The following is an 18060-nucleotide window of genomic DNA, read 5'->3' as shown; positions in this document are numbered from 1 at the left end:
GACTTGGCTTTTCAATTTTCTCTAGCATTGATTTTTTTTATCACTTTAAATTGTTTAATTTGTAGAGCCTTTACATTCATTTAATTTTAAACATAGGAACCAATAATTTAATAATTTAATATTAAATATATTGGAGAGTGCAAATAATACCTGGACGCCTCACAAAACTGCATAGAACATTGCTAATAGACCACTTTTCAATATTGATTTTGAATGTAAAAGCATCTTCCATTTTCCCTCAAAAATTTAACATTGGGAGTTCCCACCTTCATTTTCAGGAATACATATGGATCATAATCTTTCTACAAGAAATGAATTACTAAAAATTAAGCCAAAATATCAAAAAATACATTTCTAAACACTGGTGTTTTGACTCCCTTTCTAGAAACTTTAATATTTTGTAACTTTGCACCTATGAGTGACTTCTTGATGATGTGAGATGCCAAGAATCACCACAAATAAATCAAAATTCAAATAAAAAAATCAAAATTTTTTTTGTCGATGCAATTTTTTTATGGACCCAAATGCTCCTACATAACTACATAGACATAATACAATGCCCTTTTCATATAGCGTTGCCTTCTAGGGAAAACAAAGTGCTCAATATATTCACCATTGTATTTGTGACCTAAAGATAAATGATCAAGATTTACAATGAAAGTGATAAGTGAAAAAACCTATTAAGGCACACTGCCCCATGAACCCCCATTCGGTCACATGACTGGAGCAAAAAAGGGGAGAACTCAGGTTGTGAACCTCAAGTTGAGGGTGCTTCCAAAGAACCCTTGTTTCTCATGTATCCATAGTATTCTTTTTATTATTACAAGGTTGAGAAATCATTTTCCTAAGAAGAAGAAGAAGCACAAAAGAATCCTACCAATGTAGACCAAAATAGGGCATTAACAAAAGAGTTGAATGACAACTATCAAGCAGGAAGTAGACATCCCAACAAGATCACATGCAACCAAATAGAGTACAACAACAAAAGAAAACCTTAAAGGGCTCATACTACCAACAATAAAAAGGCACGCAACATTTTGAATAGCCAAATAAAGGAACCCCCAATAAGCTCCAATAGATGAAAAATGAATAGGGGAGCATAGATCGAGCTCAACCTCAAGCACAATCCCAAAACAATAAGAGAGAACACTCAAACCTAAGGTAACAAGATTAACTAAAAATGCAATAGACCGCCAAAAAGAAACTAGAAAAACCTACAAAAATCTCACGATAAAAAATGCATCTCACACCCCTCCTCAGGCACATCGGAAGGAACCAAGTCATTTGAGTAATCTTCATCCTCTCATGCATCCTCATCACCCTCTACATCTCCACCCTTGTTTGAAATTCCTTTGCCACTCATATTTCTTGAGCTTTCTATGTTTGTCTTTGATTTGAAAGTTCATGAACTAATTTCGTTTTCAGATCATCATGGAATAAATATATTCTTTCTTTGGTCATTATGTTTTATAAAATATATGTTTTTAGAATATACACATGAAATCTCAAAAAGCACTAGTCCACATTGTTTCCAATTTCTAAATAATTTGTTTGTTATAAGTGGTAAAAAGTTATATTTTTTTAAGGATAATTGATTGAGCACAACTAGTCAAGATGACTAGATGTTGCTCAATTATGACATTTACCAGGGTTCAAACCCCTAGAGGTATGCGATGAGGTTGGAATTTCATCTTGAACAATTTTGGTAAAATAGATACCCCTTAGTCTTTGTTTTCAATTAGAATACAATAAATTTGTATATTATATAAAATCCTTAAAACAAAAATATAACATAATAAATTGAAATCTCTTCCATTCCCTTATAGAGTGGTATAGATCATCTACACCTAATACACTATAAAATGAACTCCAAGAGACATTTTGTGACCAAAATTTGAAGATTGTTAGGGTTTCACAAGATTGTTTTTTAATTTTGAAGATTCTTAGTGTTTTACAAGATTTTTTTTTTATCTTTCAAATATTAACGCAAGTAAACTTGAACGAGATAGTTTTGGGATCCTCTGTACTCCTTTGGCTCTATAATCATCAAGTCTTTACAAGGTGATGAAGCTTGTAATTCACACTTTTCTTCTTTGGAGTTGTATCCATCAATGCGGACCCCTCCTTTGTTGTTATTGTTCTGTATCAAATCTGTGGGAAATTTTGTGCCCAAAATAGAATCTACAAAGTTGAGGAGGCCTATAAACCCTTGATCATTTGAAAAGATGGTGAGTTTAGATCTAAATTTCTATTGATTATCATTGTGTCTAGTACATCTCTTCTTAAAAAGGTGCCTTAATTAACAACTTAGACTTTTTAGGGACAATACTAGAACCCTAGGTGATATCTTTAATCGTGCCACTAAGGCATAGCTCTCTTTCCTTTGTTTAAAATCTATCTTTCATTTAGACAATACTTTTTGATAGGCAATAGCTAATAGAAAGGAAAGCTCCTATTGGTTGGTAGCATATACTTTAGATATTAAACCACTAGTGCTCTAATTGTCAGTGTGATTTATGTGTTCATATTTTATTGGACCTCCAACTTTATAATCTTTAATCGAGTCATGTAATGTGGAAGGGTGAATATATTTTTTGATCACTGAGTGGTTGTCCTTTATCTATAATTTTTTTCTCTTATTGCTTGATTCAATAAAAAAAATAATGCACTTTATTTAGACAGGTCAACTTCAATGGTAGATAGAATAATAACTTTAAATTTCATTTATTTAAAAAAATTTATTTATATTATTTTTATTGATAAAAAATAACTTTTAATTATTAAGTTTGATAATATTTTAAAATAATTTCTATAATTCATGATTTTTAGTTTTTAAAATTTTATGTCATTCACGAGTTCGTTTATGTCATGGAGCTTATTTTGATGCAATTTTGATGCATTCCACCAAAGTCATCTTGGATAAAACCATAATTTTATGTCTCATCCATAAAAAAATATGATAAATATTGATCTTATTATCTTAACCTAAAAAATAACTTTTAACTATTCGATTAGATAATATTTTAAAATAACCTTCGAAACTCATGATTTACTTTTTAAGATTTTATATCATCCACAAAAAAAAAATTTCTATCCTATAAGAACATGAGCCTATGTTGATACTTATTCAGCTAAAAGTCAACGATTGCCATAGTAATAAAGTGTACAAGATATGATCATCATTTTATACCTCATCTATTAAAAAATGATAAATATGTATCTTATTTATATTAACTAAAAATGATTTTGAACTATAAAAATAGTTAATATTTTAAAATTGCCTACTCAAAATCATGTATTTTCTTTGTTTTAAGCATTTTATATTATCCATGACTTCTGTTTTGCTTGTTTAAGTTGATAGTCTTTGACTAGAATTAAAGACTAAAAATATTGTAACATTGTTAGTTTAATCCAGACCCCACCAATTATATTCAATCAATTGAATTACAACCTTTCTAATGCTGAATTCATAATTAAAAAAGAAAAACAAATGTAATTAGAAGTAATAGGTGGGCCATGTATCATCTAAACTAGAGTAGGCAACGTAACAAGGCCGTCAGAATCAGGAGATGTTGAATTGTATTCTTATCACAGACAATTAAACAAAAGAAATTAGAGTACATAGGAAAATAAATTAGAGTACTGATTCAAATCTATTAAAAGATTTCTTTGAAAATTCGCAAACTATGTTGTAATGTAAAACAAGGCAGTCAGAATCAGGAGATGTTGAACTGTATTCTTATCAGAGACAATTAAACAATTCCGGTTATGATATGACTCTAACAATTGACTTCCTAAAATTATCTGCTACATGTGCCTGTTTCGTTAGTCAATAGGATTTTGGGCGGGGTCTTACGCTCACCGACAATTCAGTCCCACGTTATCGTTTTAGGTGGGATTACTTCGATTAGCAGAATGGAATATTTACATGCCCTACAAAATCATTCCGCCGCAGTTCCCACTGAGCTATATTCCTCCTCATTATTGCGACCAAATTCTCTCAATTTACGGAAAACCCCACAAACGCAATCTTTAAGTTCAGTAAAAATTTAGCCCCGTTAAATTGTTTGAACTTGTCGGGATTGTGTGCGATAAGTTTGCACGAAAATTATTAAAATATGAATAAAGTTTGGATTCCGGATCCAAACAGACCGGCTTGACCGGTGTCGGCGCATGCTTGTTTGGACTTTCTTGTATGTTGCTAGACTCCCTGCTGTAAGCTTGCTTTGACGCTGAGTATTAGTAAATGCAGTCATGGGGGGGGTCATTTTTTGACAAGGAATTCTGCATTCGTTGGAAAACTTTTAAATAAGATGATGCTTGCCTGCTCTTGCTTTTTATATTCTTAACTTGAAGTGAAATCAAATATTAAATGAATGGTTTATAAAGTTATGCATGTTCGTCTTGTTTGCATTATCAAATATTAAATGAATGGTTTATAAAGTTATACATGTTCGTCTTGTTCGCATTTGTATGTTGTTTATAATTATCTTTAGTTGCTAAGTCAATTAGCTTACTTATTTTATTTTAGTTATTTCTTATTTTTAAAGTTAAAATTCTATATAATATTGTTTTAATATTGAATGGTGTGTTGAATGAATATTTAGAAGTTTGTTCATAGGGTAGTTTGGAGTCCTAAAGTATTGGAAGGATGCTAGGAGTAGAATTTTAAGGAAATGAAAACTTAGTTTTGTTTACTCTAGTAGTGTTTGTGTTTCATATACAAGAGTTTCGAGCATTTAAAATATGTCTATTATATTTGTTTATTATTTAAAAATATTGTTTTTATAAAATAAAATATTTTTTATTAAATATTAAAATTTGTGTATATATATACACATACATATATCTATATGTGTATATGTACACAAAGATAGAGAGGGAAAGGAATATAAATATAGAGGTTTGAGAAAAGGTAGAGGGAGAGATAGATATAAAGAGATAAGGATATAGAGAAATATAGAGGAAGATGGAGAGACAAAGAAGGAGAAATAGAAAGAGATATAGATGGTGAGATAGAGTGATAGAGAGATAAAGATATAAGAATATAGAAATAATATTTTTTTTTCTATTGATAATCATGAAAATCATACATATCAATCAAAATACTTCCTCAAAAGGTATTCGAATCATTTACAACAAAAAGATACTAAAGAAAAAGGAACAAGACGATAATGTATAGTAAGTCTACAATAATTACATATTGAGAGATCTGAAAACTTCCTAAATATGCTACTGTTTACAACTATGTAGTCAACAAGGCTGTTGCCATCTAGACAAACTGAAACTCTCCATCAATGGGGACAAAGGAGACCTCCAACAGGATCCACACTATCCAACCAGCCTGCCCCTCCATCTACACTAGCACTTTGTCCTCATGTATCTGGTCTAGGTATGGGTGAACCACCAACTACACGATAGGGAGTTCAACTAGTTGTTGTCCTTCTGCATCTCCTCTGTGAGCCGAAAAATCTCTCATGAAATTATGTAGGGCTGTCTCAAATTCAGAATTGGCTAAGTCCTTCCTAGATCATGTGAACCCGTGGGACACTTCCCACCTGAACAACCTAACTACCCCATCTGTCATGAGGTCATCAAATTTCTTCTTGTTGACTTCAATCACCATGGAGGCTTGCAAAGAAACATCATAAGAGGTGAGCCTCCTTAGATACTCAGTAAGAGATCTGGATCTACTATTAAAAACACTATCATTCCTAATCTTCCATATGGCCCATAGAATATTGACAGATAAAATAAACCAAAAAAGTATTGCTAGATTTCCTGATATTACCAATAGAGCCACTCATGACATTGACTACATTAATATTATTGCCCAACTTAAACCCAAACATGGCCCATATTTCTTTAGCCAGTAAGCAATCAAAGAAGATGTGACAGACATTATCAAGAGTTCTACAACAAGAACAGGATGGGATATTGCCATCAGCCTAACACACCGAAAGCTTATTGAGCAATAGTTTACAAACAAAGAACTTCATCTTAGGCTCTATAGGAAGACCAAAGATGGGACAAGATCTTGCTCCAACTGCCAATGGGTAGAGGGGGCCAAGTATGTGAAAGGTGAGCAAGAACTTCTTGAGATTCAGAGAGGGTGAGGTAGATGGTCTTTGAGGAGACTTTAGATAAAGAAAGGTCAGAGAGCCAAGTATACGAATCGAAAGGGTCAAAGTATGTGTAGATCAAGAGGGGGCTTAGTAGAGGGTCAAGAGAAAAATGGACCAAGGTGTAGGTGTGGTATTGGGAGGCAGGGATACTAAATTTTCTCATCAACTCTTGCCAAGAAAGAAATCTTCCATCTTGAAAAATATCATCAAACAGGATGTAGGGTATGGTCTTGACACTAACATTATCAGGCCCAAAGATCTCACTGAAGGCACTCTTGTTAAAGTAGAACCTGTCCAATTTGTTGTAAATCCTTTTAGACCCATGTTGATAGTTACACCAAGTAAACCAAATTCCCCCATACTCACGTTTCCTACTAGCTATAGGATCCACTAAGCTCTTCTTATTAATCATCCTATTTCAATTAAATCTCTAATTTGGCTTCCATTCAAATTTAACTCCTCCACTTTTGTCATGCATATTTTCAATCATGTTAAAATCTCCCCCAACAATCCATGGGATATCTTCCAATTAACCCAACCACTTCCATAATGAAATTGTTCTCTGTGGTCAATAGAGGTATATAGTGAGATGATACCGAAAAAGGTACTATTGAATTTTATCTTGAGCCAAACAACTCTATTGCAAGGAGAAATATCCCACAAATCTACAAACTTGGCCCACTTGCTAGACACCAGAATAGTTGTACCCCACTTCCCTTTGTTGTGCTCAATGCTAAATTGAGTGGCCTCCTTCCAAATACATTTCAAATTGATATCTAGAGAAAAGTTGACTACTTTCAGCTCATGCAGCATCAGAAAATCTACCTCTTTCCTCAGTCTGAGAAATATTTTAAATAATGACATATTTTTGTCTGAGGAGTCCAATCCCCTAACATTCCAAGAGATGAGATGCTAGGTCATAGCAACAAATTTAGGGGGCAGTGTCCATTAGGGTCTCGAAGGACATAGCATTTTGGCATGTGCTTTTTAGGGGGGCCAAAACTATTCTTTTTATTGGTTAACGCCAATGGACTACCTCTATGTTTTTTAAGGCTGACATATTGATCAGCCCCTAAAAGGGAAGCGATCTTCTTCTTGGCTCTCTTGTGGAGCCTGTGAGTCTTCTCTAGACAACTCGGAAGTCCAATATCAAACATAACTTTTTACAATATTCTTTGAGTGCAAAAAATGAGGCATAAGGCACTATAGCCCGTTACTTCTAATCCAAACCTTCCTTGTTGAATCCGTTGTCTGTAGCAAAGGCCCCCGTTTCTATGGCATTATTAACAACATCATTCCTAATGGTGCAAGAGGGGTCACCCACAGGGTTCGAGTCCTCACTCGTATTAGGGTTACTAGGGAACCTCAAGTGAGGATTGCTTGAGGTCTCAACAAAAATCAAGTTATCAATAAGCGGGACCTCAGGATTATAAGCCCTTGCGATCTCAAAACTAGCTTCATCCAGGTTCTGAGGATTAGCCTTCAAGGAGACCTCAGACACAAATTGCTTGTCCCTATTGCTCCTCACTTCAGGATCCTCATTAGCACTACGAGGAGTGCGGGCTTGGGCACTTGTAGCCTCACTCCTACCCACAAAAGAAGTGCTATTGTTGCCAATAACATTAGCAGCTGTTTGCTTGTTATCTTCTGCGAAAATTTTCTCAATTATATTTATAGTATCCATTATGCTCCTTAATTTTTGTAAAACCAGTTGTTGAGCATTCAGAGGGAAGGGAGGGGGCACCAATTCAACCGAGAAGCCCAACGAAATTGGAGGGGTCGGAGGGGGTTGGGTGGGAGTGTGGAAGGCGGATAGGGAGAGACAGAGGGAGAAGTAGAGTCGGTAGGAGAAGCACAAAAGGAGGCCAAAATGGAGGTGTTCAAGGAGGGTGAAGGGGAGGAGGTAGGGGCCAAGATGGTAGAGCTATTAACAAATGAAGGAGGTGAATATGCATGGAGACCAGGAGGGGGCTTGGGTTTCAAAAGGAGCGGGCATTCTTTGCGGAGATGTCCATCCATTTTACAAACAAAAAATGTATTGAAACCCCCTAAAAATTTAATAGGGCAGGAAAAAGACTCCTCTTCGAGGTGAACAACTAGTTCACTGGGTAAGGCGATATGAGGGTGAATGGTGATAAGCATCCTAGCGTCTAGATGAGGAAGGATAGTAGCAGAATTATAAACTCTCAACACATCACCTAGACTAGCCATTGCTTGAGGAAGAAGGTTCCAAAAGAAAGGAGGAACATTTTGAACCAGGATCCATCTAGGGCACGACATCGCCATGACATCTTCTTTTTTTGTCTCGGGTGACCAGCTTAAAGCCCTAAAGCAACACTTCCCCACATTCCAAAATTGTTTTCTAGCTACTTCATACTGATGTTTAGGAGAATTGAAGAAAATAATGAAAAGCCCTCTTTGAATCATTCTGCAGAAAGATACAAAAAACCCTAGTTTCTTCCCCCATATATTTTGGAATCAGTTATTAATAAAATTGCGTCAGGGGAGAGCATTCAAACGCAAAGCCACAAAGAAAATAGAAGACTTCTTAAGTCAATTCTTTTCTAGATCAATAGTTTGGGCTATAAGAGAATTAGGTCTAACTGTGAGTTTAACAGGAACAAACCCTTTACGTTCTCCATCTCTGTCAGGGTCGAGGGGAGTTGCTGGATACAAGACGAAGGCCACGTCCGAGTGCACATCGAGTTGATCAATCAGGGCATCTTTGATGGATTTGTCTGATGGCAAAGAAGCTTCACCGCTCGGAGAATGATGCGTCATCTACAAGAAACAGAAGAAAAAGCAACCAACAACAATTAAGGGCATAACAAAGAGGGACCATACAGGCCTCCAGTAAATGAGGCCTGTTCGGCCCTCGCGTCGATGAGAGGCTCACACATGCGCATAAAACCTAGCACGAGCGAGTTGCAGAGCTTCTGCCTCCCCTTTCTTTCCCAATGAAAATCTTCGATTAGAAATACTATTTAAATAAAACAAATTATTATAAATAAAATCAATTAAAATAAATTGTTGTTATTTATAGTTTCATAAAAAAACTTAAATAATTGAAGTAAATGTCAAACCTAAATCAAAGTTAAAAATTAGAATAGAATAAACTAAATGCACTATCAAAATATATTAAAATTTAAATATCAGTAAAAAATAATAATTTAAAAACTAATAAATAAGAAATTTATAAAGTTAATATAAGACACAATATTTATATTTAGTATTACACATTAATAAATATTTCATATTTAATTTATAGTAATACATATTTGATATTTGTATATTGTTCTATAATAATTATATATACTTAATATTTACATAATTTAATACATAATATTAAAATTAAATAAATATTATATATAACTTATTTATTTATTCTTTAATTTAATAATGATATACAATGTAAGATATCTTTTAGTTCTCATATAATATTATTAACATTATATTTTTCGAATCACATTATTTCATTATTGATTTTAACTTTTTCCCCCGACACTACAATGAGGGAGAGCATAACTTGGATGAAGCCCTTTTTATATATCTTTTAACTTTTATATTATAAATTATCATCGAAGTAGCTTCAGACAACTTGATCCGATACACAACTCAATTTCTTGCGTTAAATATTTTTAATTACTATGTGGTGAATTAATATTGCTCTAAGAAAAAGGCAAACAAAAACTAGATTGCAGATTTAATTTGATTTTTGAATGTTGTAGAAGATTTTCGAATAAAGACAAAATAATTTTAGTAAGACCGTTTAAATAGGATAAAAAAATGCAATCAGTAAAAATCATAACAAAAATATTGGAACAAGAAGAGAAAACAGCTATTTTTTATTAAATTAGATAGAAATATACATGATAAAAATTATATGGATCAAAATAACTCTTCCAAATTTAATTATATTTATTAACAATAATTAAAATATTTTTTTATTTAGATAAATATTACTATTAATACATTCAAATCAATTAACTTTTTGAATTATTGTACACCTTTATTTTTGAAAGGTCATACAAATTAAATCGTAAAAGTAAAAATATCACAATCAATTGAAAATTTAATACCATAGAAAGGTCCGTTTATAATAAAACACCCCAAAAAACTGCAAGCCTCAAAAGAGAGCTAAACCAACAGACACACAGCTGCCAAACAACAATCAGCCAATCCCTCCCTTAAACATAAAAATCAAAAACCACCTATAGCTATTGGATAACTCAAGATTGAAACCAATCTTGTCCAAAAGAATATGTTTTTATTATGAGTAAAGCAAAATTTGATTTTAAACGAGTTGAATATATCTATATATTTTAAACTTTCTCAGCTTAATCCAAGTTTATTAAATATAAAATTTGACAATAATACCATCTCGGAAAAGACAATGAGAAAAATAAAAAATTTATTGAGGGCCCCTATCACTCCTTCACTTTCCTTTTTAAATGATGTCCGAATATTTTTCTTGATAGTAGTTTCAACTTTACCAGAAATATATTTACTACACAAAAATAATGACTACTTTAGTTGTAGCAATCATTGTTTTTATTTGTGAGTTGTAAGCCACAAGTGGCAAATCAATGTCCCTCACTTTAATACAATAAATATTAAAAAAAGTTTACATCCTTATCGAGTTAGATTATTTAAAATTTTAAATTCTGAACAATTTAATACAAATCATCTATGAATGGACTTTTTAAGAGAAATTATTAAAATATTATTAGTATTTATTTATAATTAATCAATTGTTTTGTAATAATCATGATTATTATTATTTTTTCAAAATAAATTTGATTTCTATAAAATTGAAATTTATATTACTAGATTTAATATATTGTAGAGATTATTTAAGTTTCGTAATATTTTTTTAAGGTTTCTTTTAATTTCTTTAAATGTCAATTTTAAATAGTTTTTTATTTTATTGTTTATTTATAATATTGTTAATAAAATGATTTTTCTATATAGATATATAATTTCTAATAGTTATTAAATATAAATTATTAAATCAATTAGCAAATATTTTTATATAGATAAATTTTTTAATAGATATTATATTATTACAGTTAATACTAGAAGTTATAATTAATATTATAAATATAATTAAAATAATATAATTTGAAAATTAGAATAATTACTCAAAATTTTTTTTAGTAAAACAAGGGTTGCTCCTCTCTCTTTCTATCAATTTTATAATAGTAGCCAACCAGTCAAATTGAAAGTCTATATAGCTATCCATGACTCACCAACCTAGTCACCATGTAAATCTCTATTAATGACTACTGTTCTCTTCGGAACATTTTCTCGAGCGTTTCTTTTGTCCTATAATTCTTGTCATATAAAAGAACAAAAGATATGAACTTTTACTTGGAGAAATCTGGAATGTTAATTATATTATTTTTTAATTATTTACTTCATCATCACAAATGCTGCAATTTCTATTTTCTATTTTATGAAAAAGCTTGTGTTTATAATTTCTTATCATTAAATCCTTATAAATAAAAACATTTCAATTCTTTTTGTTGTATCATCTTTCATTAGAGTAGAGATATATTTTTTTGGAGGCATTTATTGTATAAATCGATTTAAAAAAGATATATTTAGAATAGTTATAAATAGATTATAGACCTTTTTGATTTTTGAAACATCTATCATATAAGTTGATTTAAAAAAGATATAATTATATCATAGAGAGATATTTTCTTAGACATGTACCGTATAAATTGATTTAAAAAAATAAAAAAGATATAATTAATTTTTTCAAAGATGAATCTAGATATACATACGCACGCAACAAGCAAACCGCCGGCAGCCTAATTGGCAGCCTCAATATATAACTTCTCCAGCTGTGAACATGGCCTGCAAATGCGAATCTGGTAACTAGCCCCAAAAAGTCAAAAGCCATTCCCCTATCCAGACAGTGCGCTTCTCTTTAATACTGAAAGCGACCCATTGGGAAAAAGGCGAGGGATTTCTTGGATCACAGAGTTTCCAATGTCCTAACTGGGAAGAAATCTTGATGCCAAAAGTGCTGTAGTTAAATTTCCTCACTGGATCCCAATAAACAGCAAAGAGAGCTTGCTCCAGCTATTTTAACCAAACATGGACGGTCCAAAGGGCGACTGGGATCATGAAGGGCAAAGGAACAGCAGGCCGAGGAAAAGAGGTTGTCTTATAGCAATCGTAACCCTAATTCTTGTTGCAGCCCTCATTGCAGTCATAGTAGTTGTAATTCACCAGAACAATCAGGACAAGGAAAGTAATCCAGCTCAAATAGGCACTATACCTCCGCCCATATTCTGGCCGCCTCCTGTAAATCCTTCTCCCTATATTCCTCCGCCCACAACTTCCCCCTCCGTCCCGCCGCCCACAAACTCTCCGCTCATTCCACCGCCACCAAACTCTCCACTCATTCCACCGCCGCCAAATTCTCCGCTCATTCCACCGCCGCCAAACACTCCGTCCATTCCACCGCCTGCAAACACGCCGCCGGTCACCTCACCGGCCGTCTCGTCGACCATCGTTAGTGCCTGCGAGAGCGCCTTATACAGAAATGTCTGTATTTCTACCTTATCGTCATACCCAGGTGCATCACATGCAAATCTGTCCCAGTTAGCCGGTATCGCAGTGGAACTAAGCTTGGACGAGGCCACGAAGGCCTATAAGTTTGTGGATGATCTTAGGGCGCAATCAACAAACACAAGCAACCAAAATGCTCTCAAAGATTGCGCAGACCTTATGAAGGATACAGTGGATCAGCTCAACAGTTCGTTGTCAACATTAACGCATCTGAGTTCGGGCTCTTTTCAGAGCGCTATAGGAGATGTTCAGACTTGGGTAAGCGCAGCGTTAACTAATCCGTCTACCTGCATAGAAGGTTTTCAGGAAGTGAATGCGAACATGGCTCCAATAATTAAGGCCAGAACGGAAAATGTGACGGAGTACATGAGCAATGCTCTTGCTGTTATCAACAAGCTGTCGATCACATGATTTAGGTGAATCTCGCATGTTGGTCAGTAAAAACTTCAATTGCTTTGTGAATATCCATTGAGGAGATGATGTATGTTTTATAAATCTGTGATATGTTCAATTACGAAGATTTCTGCGTAAGTGTAATAAAATCCGGATCCTGTGTTCTTGAAGAAAAATAATTCTTGCTCAATAAAATTGTGTATGCTTTTCCTTTTCTATAGACGTCTGTTGACTGTATACGGTGTATATGATAATAGAGTTTGAACGTTCCAAATTTTGTTATCATCAATTAAACATCCATTAAGGCTTGTTTGAAACAAATTGAGATTTGCACGGAAGATTTACTCCTTTCTGTCGGTGGGTGCTTCTGTAGCCCACCTCATTTGGGCCAATTCAATGAATGCAAATTATAGATTATAATTCCAAAGAAAAAGTTCGTTAAAAGCATTATGAATGACTGAAAAGAAATTCTGTCTTGCTTTTGGTGGATCCTCACCTCACTGATATTTTCAAAGTGATTCGGAGCGGGTAGAATAAAGTAAGGAGAGCGAAATGACTTGTTGGCCATTGTTCAGCTTAAAAGCAAGAAGCCATAGATGTCTTCATATAAAGAAAAGAAAAGTATAGTTGAGCATAATGAGATCAATTATGAGGTACTTCTTTGAGAGTAAGGATATTAGTATTTGTTCAGAAAATATCGATGTTGAAATATTCGTTTAATTATTTTATGTGAAATAAAATAGTCTTCTTATTTTTTAATATTAATTTAGATTTATTTAAAATAATTAAATTAATAAATAATATATAGAATTTAAAAATTAATTGGTGTCATAGATTAATTAAAAAAAAATCAGGTATTTATTTGATGTAGTTTACTAGAAAGTTGTCTCATAGTTTTAATTACATGAAACATTGTAGTAGAAGATCTAAAATATCTAAAATTTGATATTAACAAATGATTAGGAAGTTTTAATGATTATGTGTGTAATGTTCATGTGCTATAGATAAGGTCATGCCACTTAGTCTAGTCCTAGATTAGATCATAGCATGCGATTTAGTCTAGATGACACTACATGATCATATTGTGACACAAATTTGTTGACCTCAATAACTTTTATTATTTATTCTAACTTTTAGAGTTTGATTGTGGTTAGCAAAACGGTGGAACTTTCCTGAAGAAATATTAGCTTATCTTTATATTACTTGTTTCCCTACTAAAGAGTGAAGCTTGAAATGCACCATAGGAATTATACAAAAATGTAAAATTAGGTAAAATATTGCACAGGGTACATAAATCTAGCTTTTCAATGTTTTTGAATATGATTTATCTCTATATTATTTCCTCGACCTTTCTATTTCTCTCATGAAATTTTCCCTTTCAAACCATCCAAGATATGTCACTAAATAAACATGAATGTAATGCCAAATAAAAATAATTGCCATATGGGCCCATGAGATAGCAACTAGTTTTTTGAAAGGACAACATTAAATATGGTATACTAAGTTGTGTTGTGTAGCCTCTAGTCTTGAATTAGGTAATGTCATGTATTCTCTAGTTACCCAATGGAAATAAATAAAAATTATGTACTTGTGAGGACTAAGGTGTTCTCTAATGGAAAATTTCTAATTGATTCTTAGTATTAGTTAGTTTATGAGTAAAATATGTTTCTAAATTAGTGAAACTATGCATTACTGATATTTTTGTGAAGTGGTGTAAAATAATGTATCAAAATGAAAGATATCTAGATTTATTTGTTACATTTTGACACCACATAGTGATGTGTGTGTGTGTGTGTCACTATATTTAAATCATGCACCCCAAGGACAATATACAGTAAAATTAAATAAGCATGATAGTGTTGTAATATTGGATTTTGATAACAACTTGTTATCTTAATGAAAATATAAAAATATGTTGAGTTGGTAGTTGCACTTGTATAAAATATTTGTAGTTTAGAAAAACATAATCATTATATGTAGAATGTAAAAATGCATAATGTAAAAATAGACTAAAAGATTTAAGATGAAACAAGTTACCATGTCATATATGGCTAGTGTGGATTTTGTAGTCACGAGTCTAATAAAATGTTTGCACATGATATTATTAAAAAATTGTAAATTATATTGGTGTAGAAATGATTATGATGCATATGACTAGTATGGAATTCACAAACATTGGGCCTCCCCATTATACACTCATGAATGGACAATTTTAGAAGTAAAACTAGGAAAAAATGGCATAACACATATGGCTAACCTTTTCAACAATACTTATCCCTCACAACAAGTAGACATATAATAATCAAAGAAAAATTAAGAATTGAGAACATAACATGACATATATCAGATATACAAATTCTTAAACTTATTAAACGTTGAAATAAAAAAGATTTTTATTGTTACTAAAATAGCACCTTAAAAGGTAGTAGGGACAGTAAAAAAAATGGAGTCTAAATAATACCCTAATACAATGGATCCATAAAATAGCTTCTAGCTAAAGATTCATTAGATGAAAGAGAGTAGAGAAGGAAACAAGTGAATAAGAACTTGAGCTGAAGAGCCCATGAGAGCCATCCAAAGGTGAGAGAATTTTTTTTAAGCACATTATTTTTATTACAAAAAATCCCAACTAAACTTGCTACAAACACCATCTCTATAGATTTCAGACCATAACTGCCACTAAAAAGGAACAAGATGTGGATGTCTAGCATGAGATGCAATAGAATGTGGAGATTGTTGATGATTCAGGATCTAAGTTTCTATCCTCGAATGAGTCAAACTCATACAAAATGACATAAGATTGGTACCTTGCTAATACTAATGCTACTCTTGCCCACCTACTCGCCCCCCATGAACAATCCTTCCTCTACTAATACCAAACCCTTGAGCTCTATCTTTGTCCTAACTAAACTTGTCAAGGACTAGCACACGAATGCACAAAAAAAGGATGACTTGCTAAAGTGTCTCCATGCATAGATGAATGTGGCCATTAAGAAGATCAATCAATTGGAAGTGGCGAGGAGGTGAAGGTGAGGGCTAACACTTGGGTCGATAGTTTAGATGATGATAGTCTGGAGAATTGTCTATGTTCCTGTTGGCATTATGGGGTAGTGGGATAAGGTGGGTGGAAAGATCAATGATATGGCCTCTATAATTATAGATGGCAGGGACCAAGCTAGAACTGAAAGAGGTCAAGAAATACCAAGAGACACTTTGAGGAGGTTAACATTGCATGCACGAATGCGGCCAATAAGCACAATGCCTCCCTATAGGCTTCTTGTTAACAAGCCAAAAATAGGTTAGGCTAGTGACCCCTCAACTACTCACTAGGGTCCTAGAAGGAAAGTCTCAACACCTTGGATGAAACTACACACACATTCCCTAGTCTTAGGCCTACTCAAGATGAGTAAAATGCTTCAACTCTTCAAACACGCTTTATCAGATAGACTTTACCGGTAAGATGAGTAAAAGGCTTCAATTCCTCAAATAGTATTTACCGATGACCCCCACTCCTTGGGATTTGGAATTTGGTCAACACATAACATATAAGACCACTTTCAAGCACTAGTTTTGATCTTGGGCATCAAATCCTTATACCCCCTTTGTAAACCTACCCCTCTGGCTAGTAGCCCTTCTAGATCAGTGTTTTGGCGTTAACTCAAAAATATCGCACTCACCCATACAAACAACTTATCATTTCAAGCACCCTTTTGGGAGTTACACTGATTTCCAAAAAAACTTGATCAGATCTGCAAATATAAGGTCTTCTCCCTTTAGAGGCGAAGAGACCTAATTAGGGCAATTAGCCCTATTTTCCCAAGCAACTACCTTTACCGGTAGACCAAATGAAAAATCAACTTAAAGGGCACGTGGGGGGTAGTGAGAAACTTTTAATTCTAGGTTTGCATGCTTGGAATCCATCGCTAAGACAAATTATGATGACTATCCTAAAACTTGCCCTAGGTAGTCACATAGAGATGCCTACCTAAATCTGTTCATTTCTCCACAAAACAAGGTCTCCCCTGCAACAAAACATAAAAAAAATGAAATAAAAAGGATTATCCTATATCCCTCCAAATAAAGAGTCTTCTAATGGACCAGAGTGCAAGATAAAGCCATTTTGATTCAAAACCCTGTCCAAACCCTAAACTTCCGGGTTACAGTCAGTAGAAGGAAGGTTTCTCTCTACTCCTGAATAATTAAGAACTTAGACCACCACCAAAAGAAAACTAATTCATCACCCTATCTACTCCATGGATGGTGGGGTTTCAATCAATTCGTACGGTCATGTACAACAGGTGCAAACTCATAATTTATGGGAAAACTGCAATATTTTGTGTATTATTGATTCTCAAATTCCAAATCCAACAGCCAACACCTTGGGTATCAATCCTACAAGGCTTATACAACTCTCCAACATCCTCCCACCGAATGCGGAGTAGGTTGGATCCATTGAAAAGCTTCCCCAACCAAATTACAAAAAGTTGCACTTTTGCACTCAAAAGTTGCACTTTACAAAAGTTGCATTTTTACAATTTTGCTCAAAAAGTTGTCATACTTCCTAAGGTTTGGATCCACACACATGGACCAACCAAACACATACAAAAAAATGTCTAAAACTATTAAACATAAATCTAAACCATCTACTACCCCTTTTTACCACATTGTCCCGGTTGGCTTCTCAAATTGCCTAATTGGTGACATGGGCTTACATGGTGGGGTTTATTTGCATTCATGAAACACAAGAAATAATAACACATCCTAATGATCCTAGTCTTCACCCATAGAGTCATGAATATCTTGTTGATGAGGTGCTCCTGCACCATACTCCTCGAGAGAAGATATCCCAAGCCCACTTGAGATCAGAGTTTGTAAATCTACACCATGATTGGATATTTGCTCACTTATCATCCAAACTACCTCAGAGTCTGGTTTATCCTACCAAGCCACCAAGTACTCA

General features: G+C 33.5%; 1 protein-coding gene across 1 annotated transcript; it reads left to right on the top strand.

The window, feature by feature from the left end:
- The first annotated feature begins 11921 nt into the window (after window positions 1-11921).
- LOC131030511 (pectinesterase inhibitor 10) lies at window positions 11922-13316 on the top strand. Its single transcript, XM_057961363.1, has one exon. It carries the CDS (start codon window positions 12231-12233, stop codon window positions 13116-13118), a length of 888 nt encoding a protein of 295 aa, XP_057817346.1. The 5' UTR covers window positions 11922-12230; the 3' UTR covers window positions 13119-13316.
- Window positions 13317-18060: the final 4744 nt, after the last annotated feature.

Source organism: Cryptomeria japonica, chromosome 2, assembly GCF_030272615.1.
Source record: "Cryptomeria japonica chromosome 2, Sugi_1.0, whole genome shotgun sequence".
In the NCBI taxonomy this organism is placed as follows: domain Eukaryota; kingdom Viridiplantae; phylum Streptophyta; class Pinopsida; order Cupressales; family Cupressaceae; genus Cryptomeria; species Cryptomeria japonica.
Note: the sequence above shows the minus strand (reverse complement) of the source record. Positions and strands in the feature narration are given on the sequence as shown.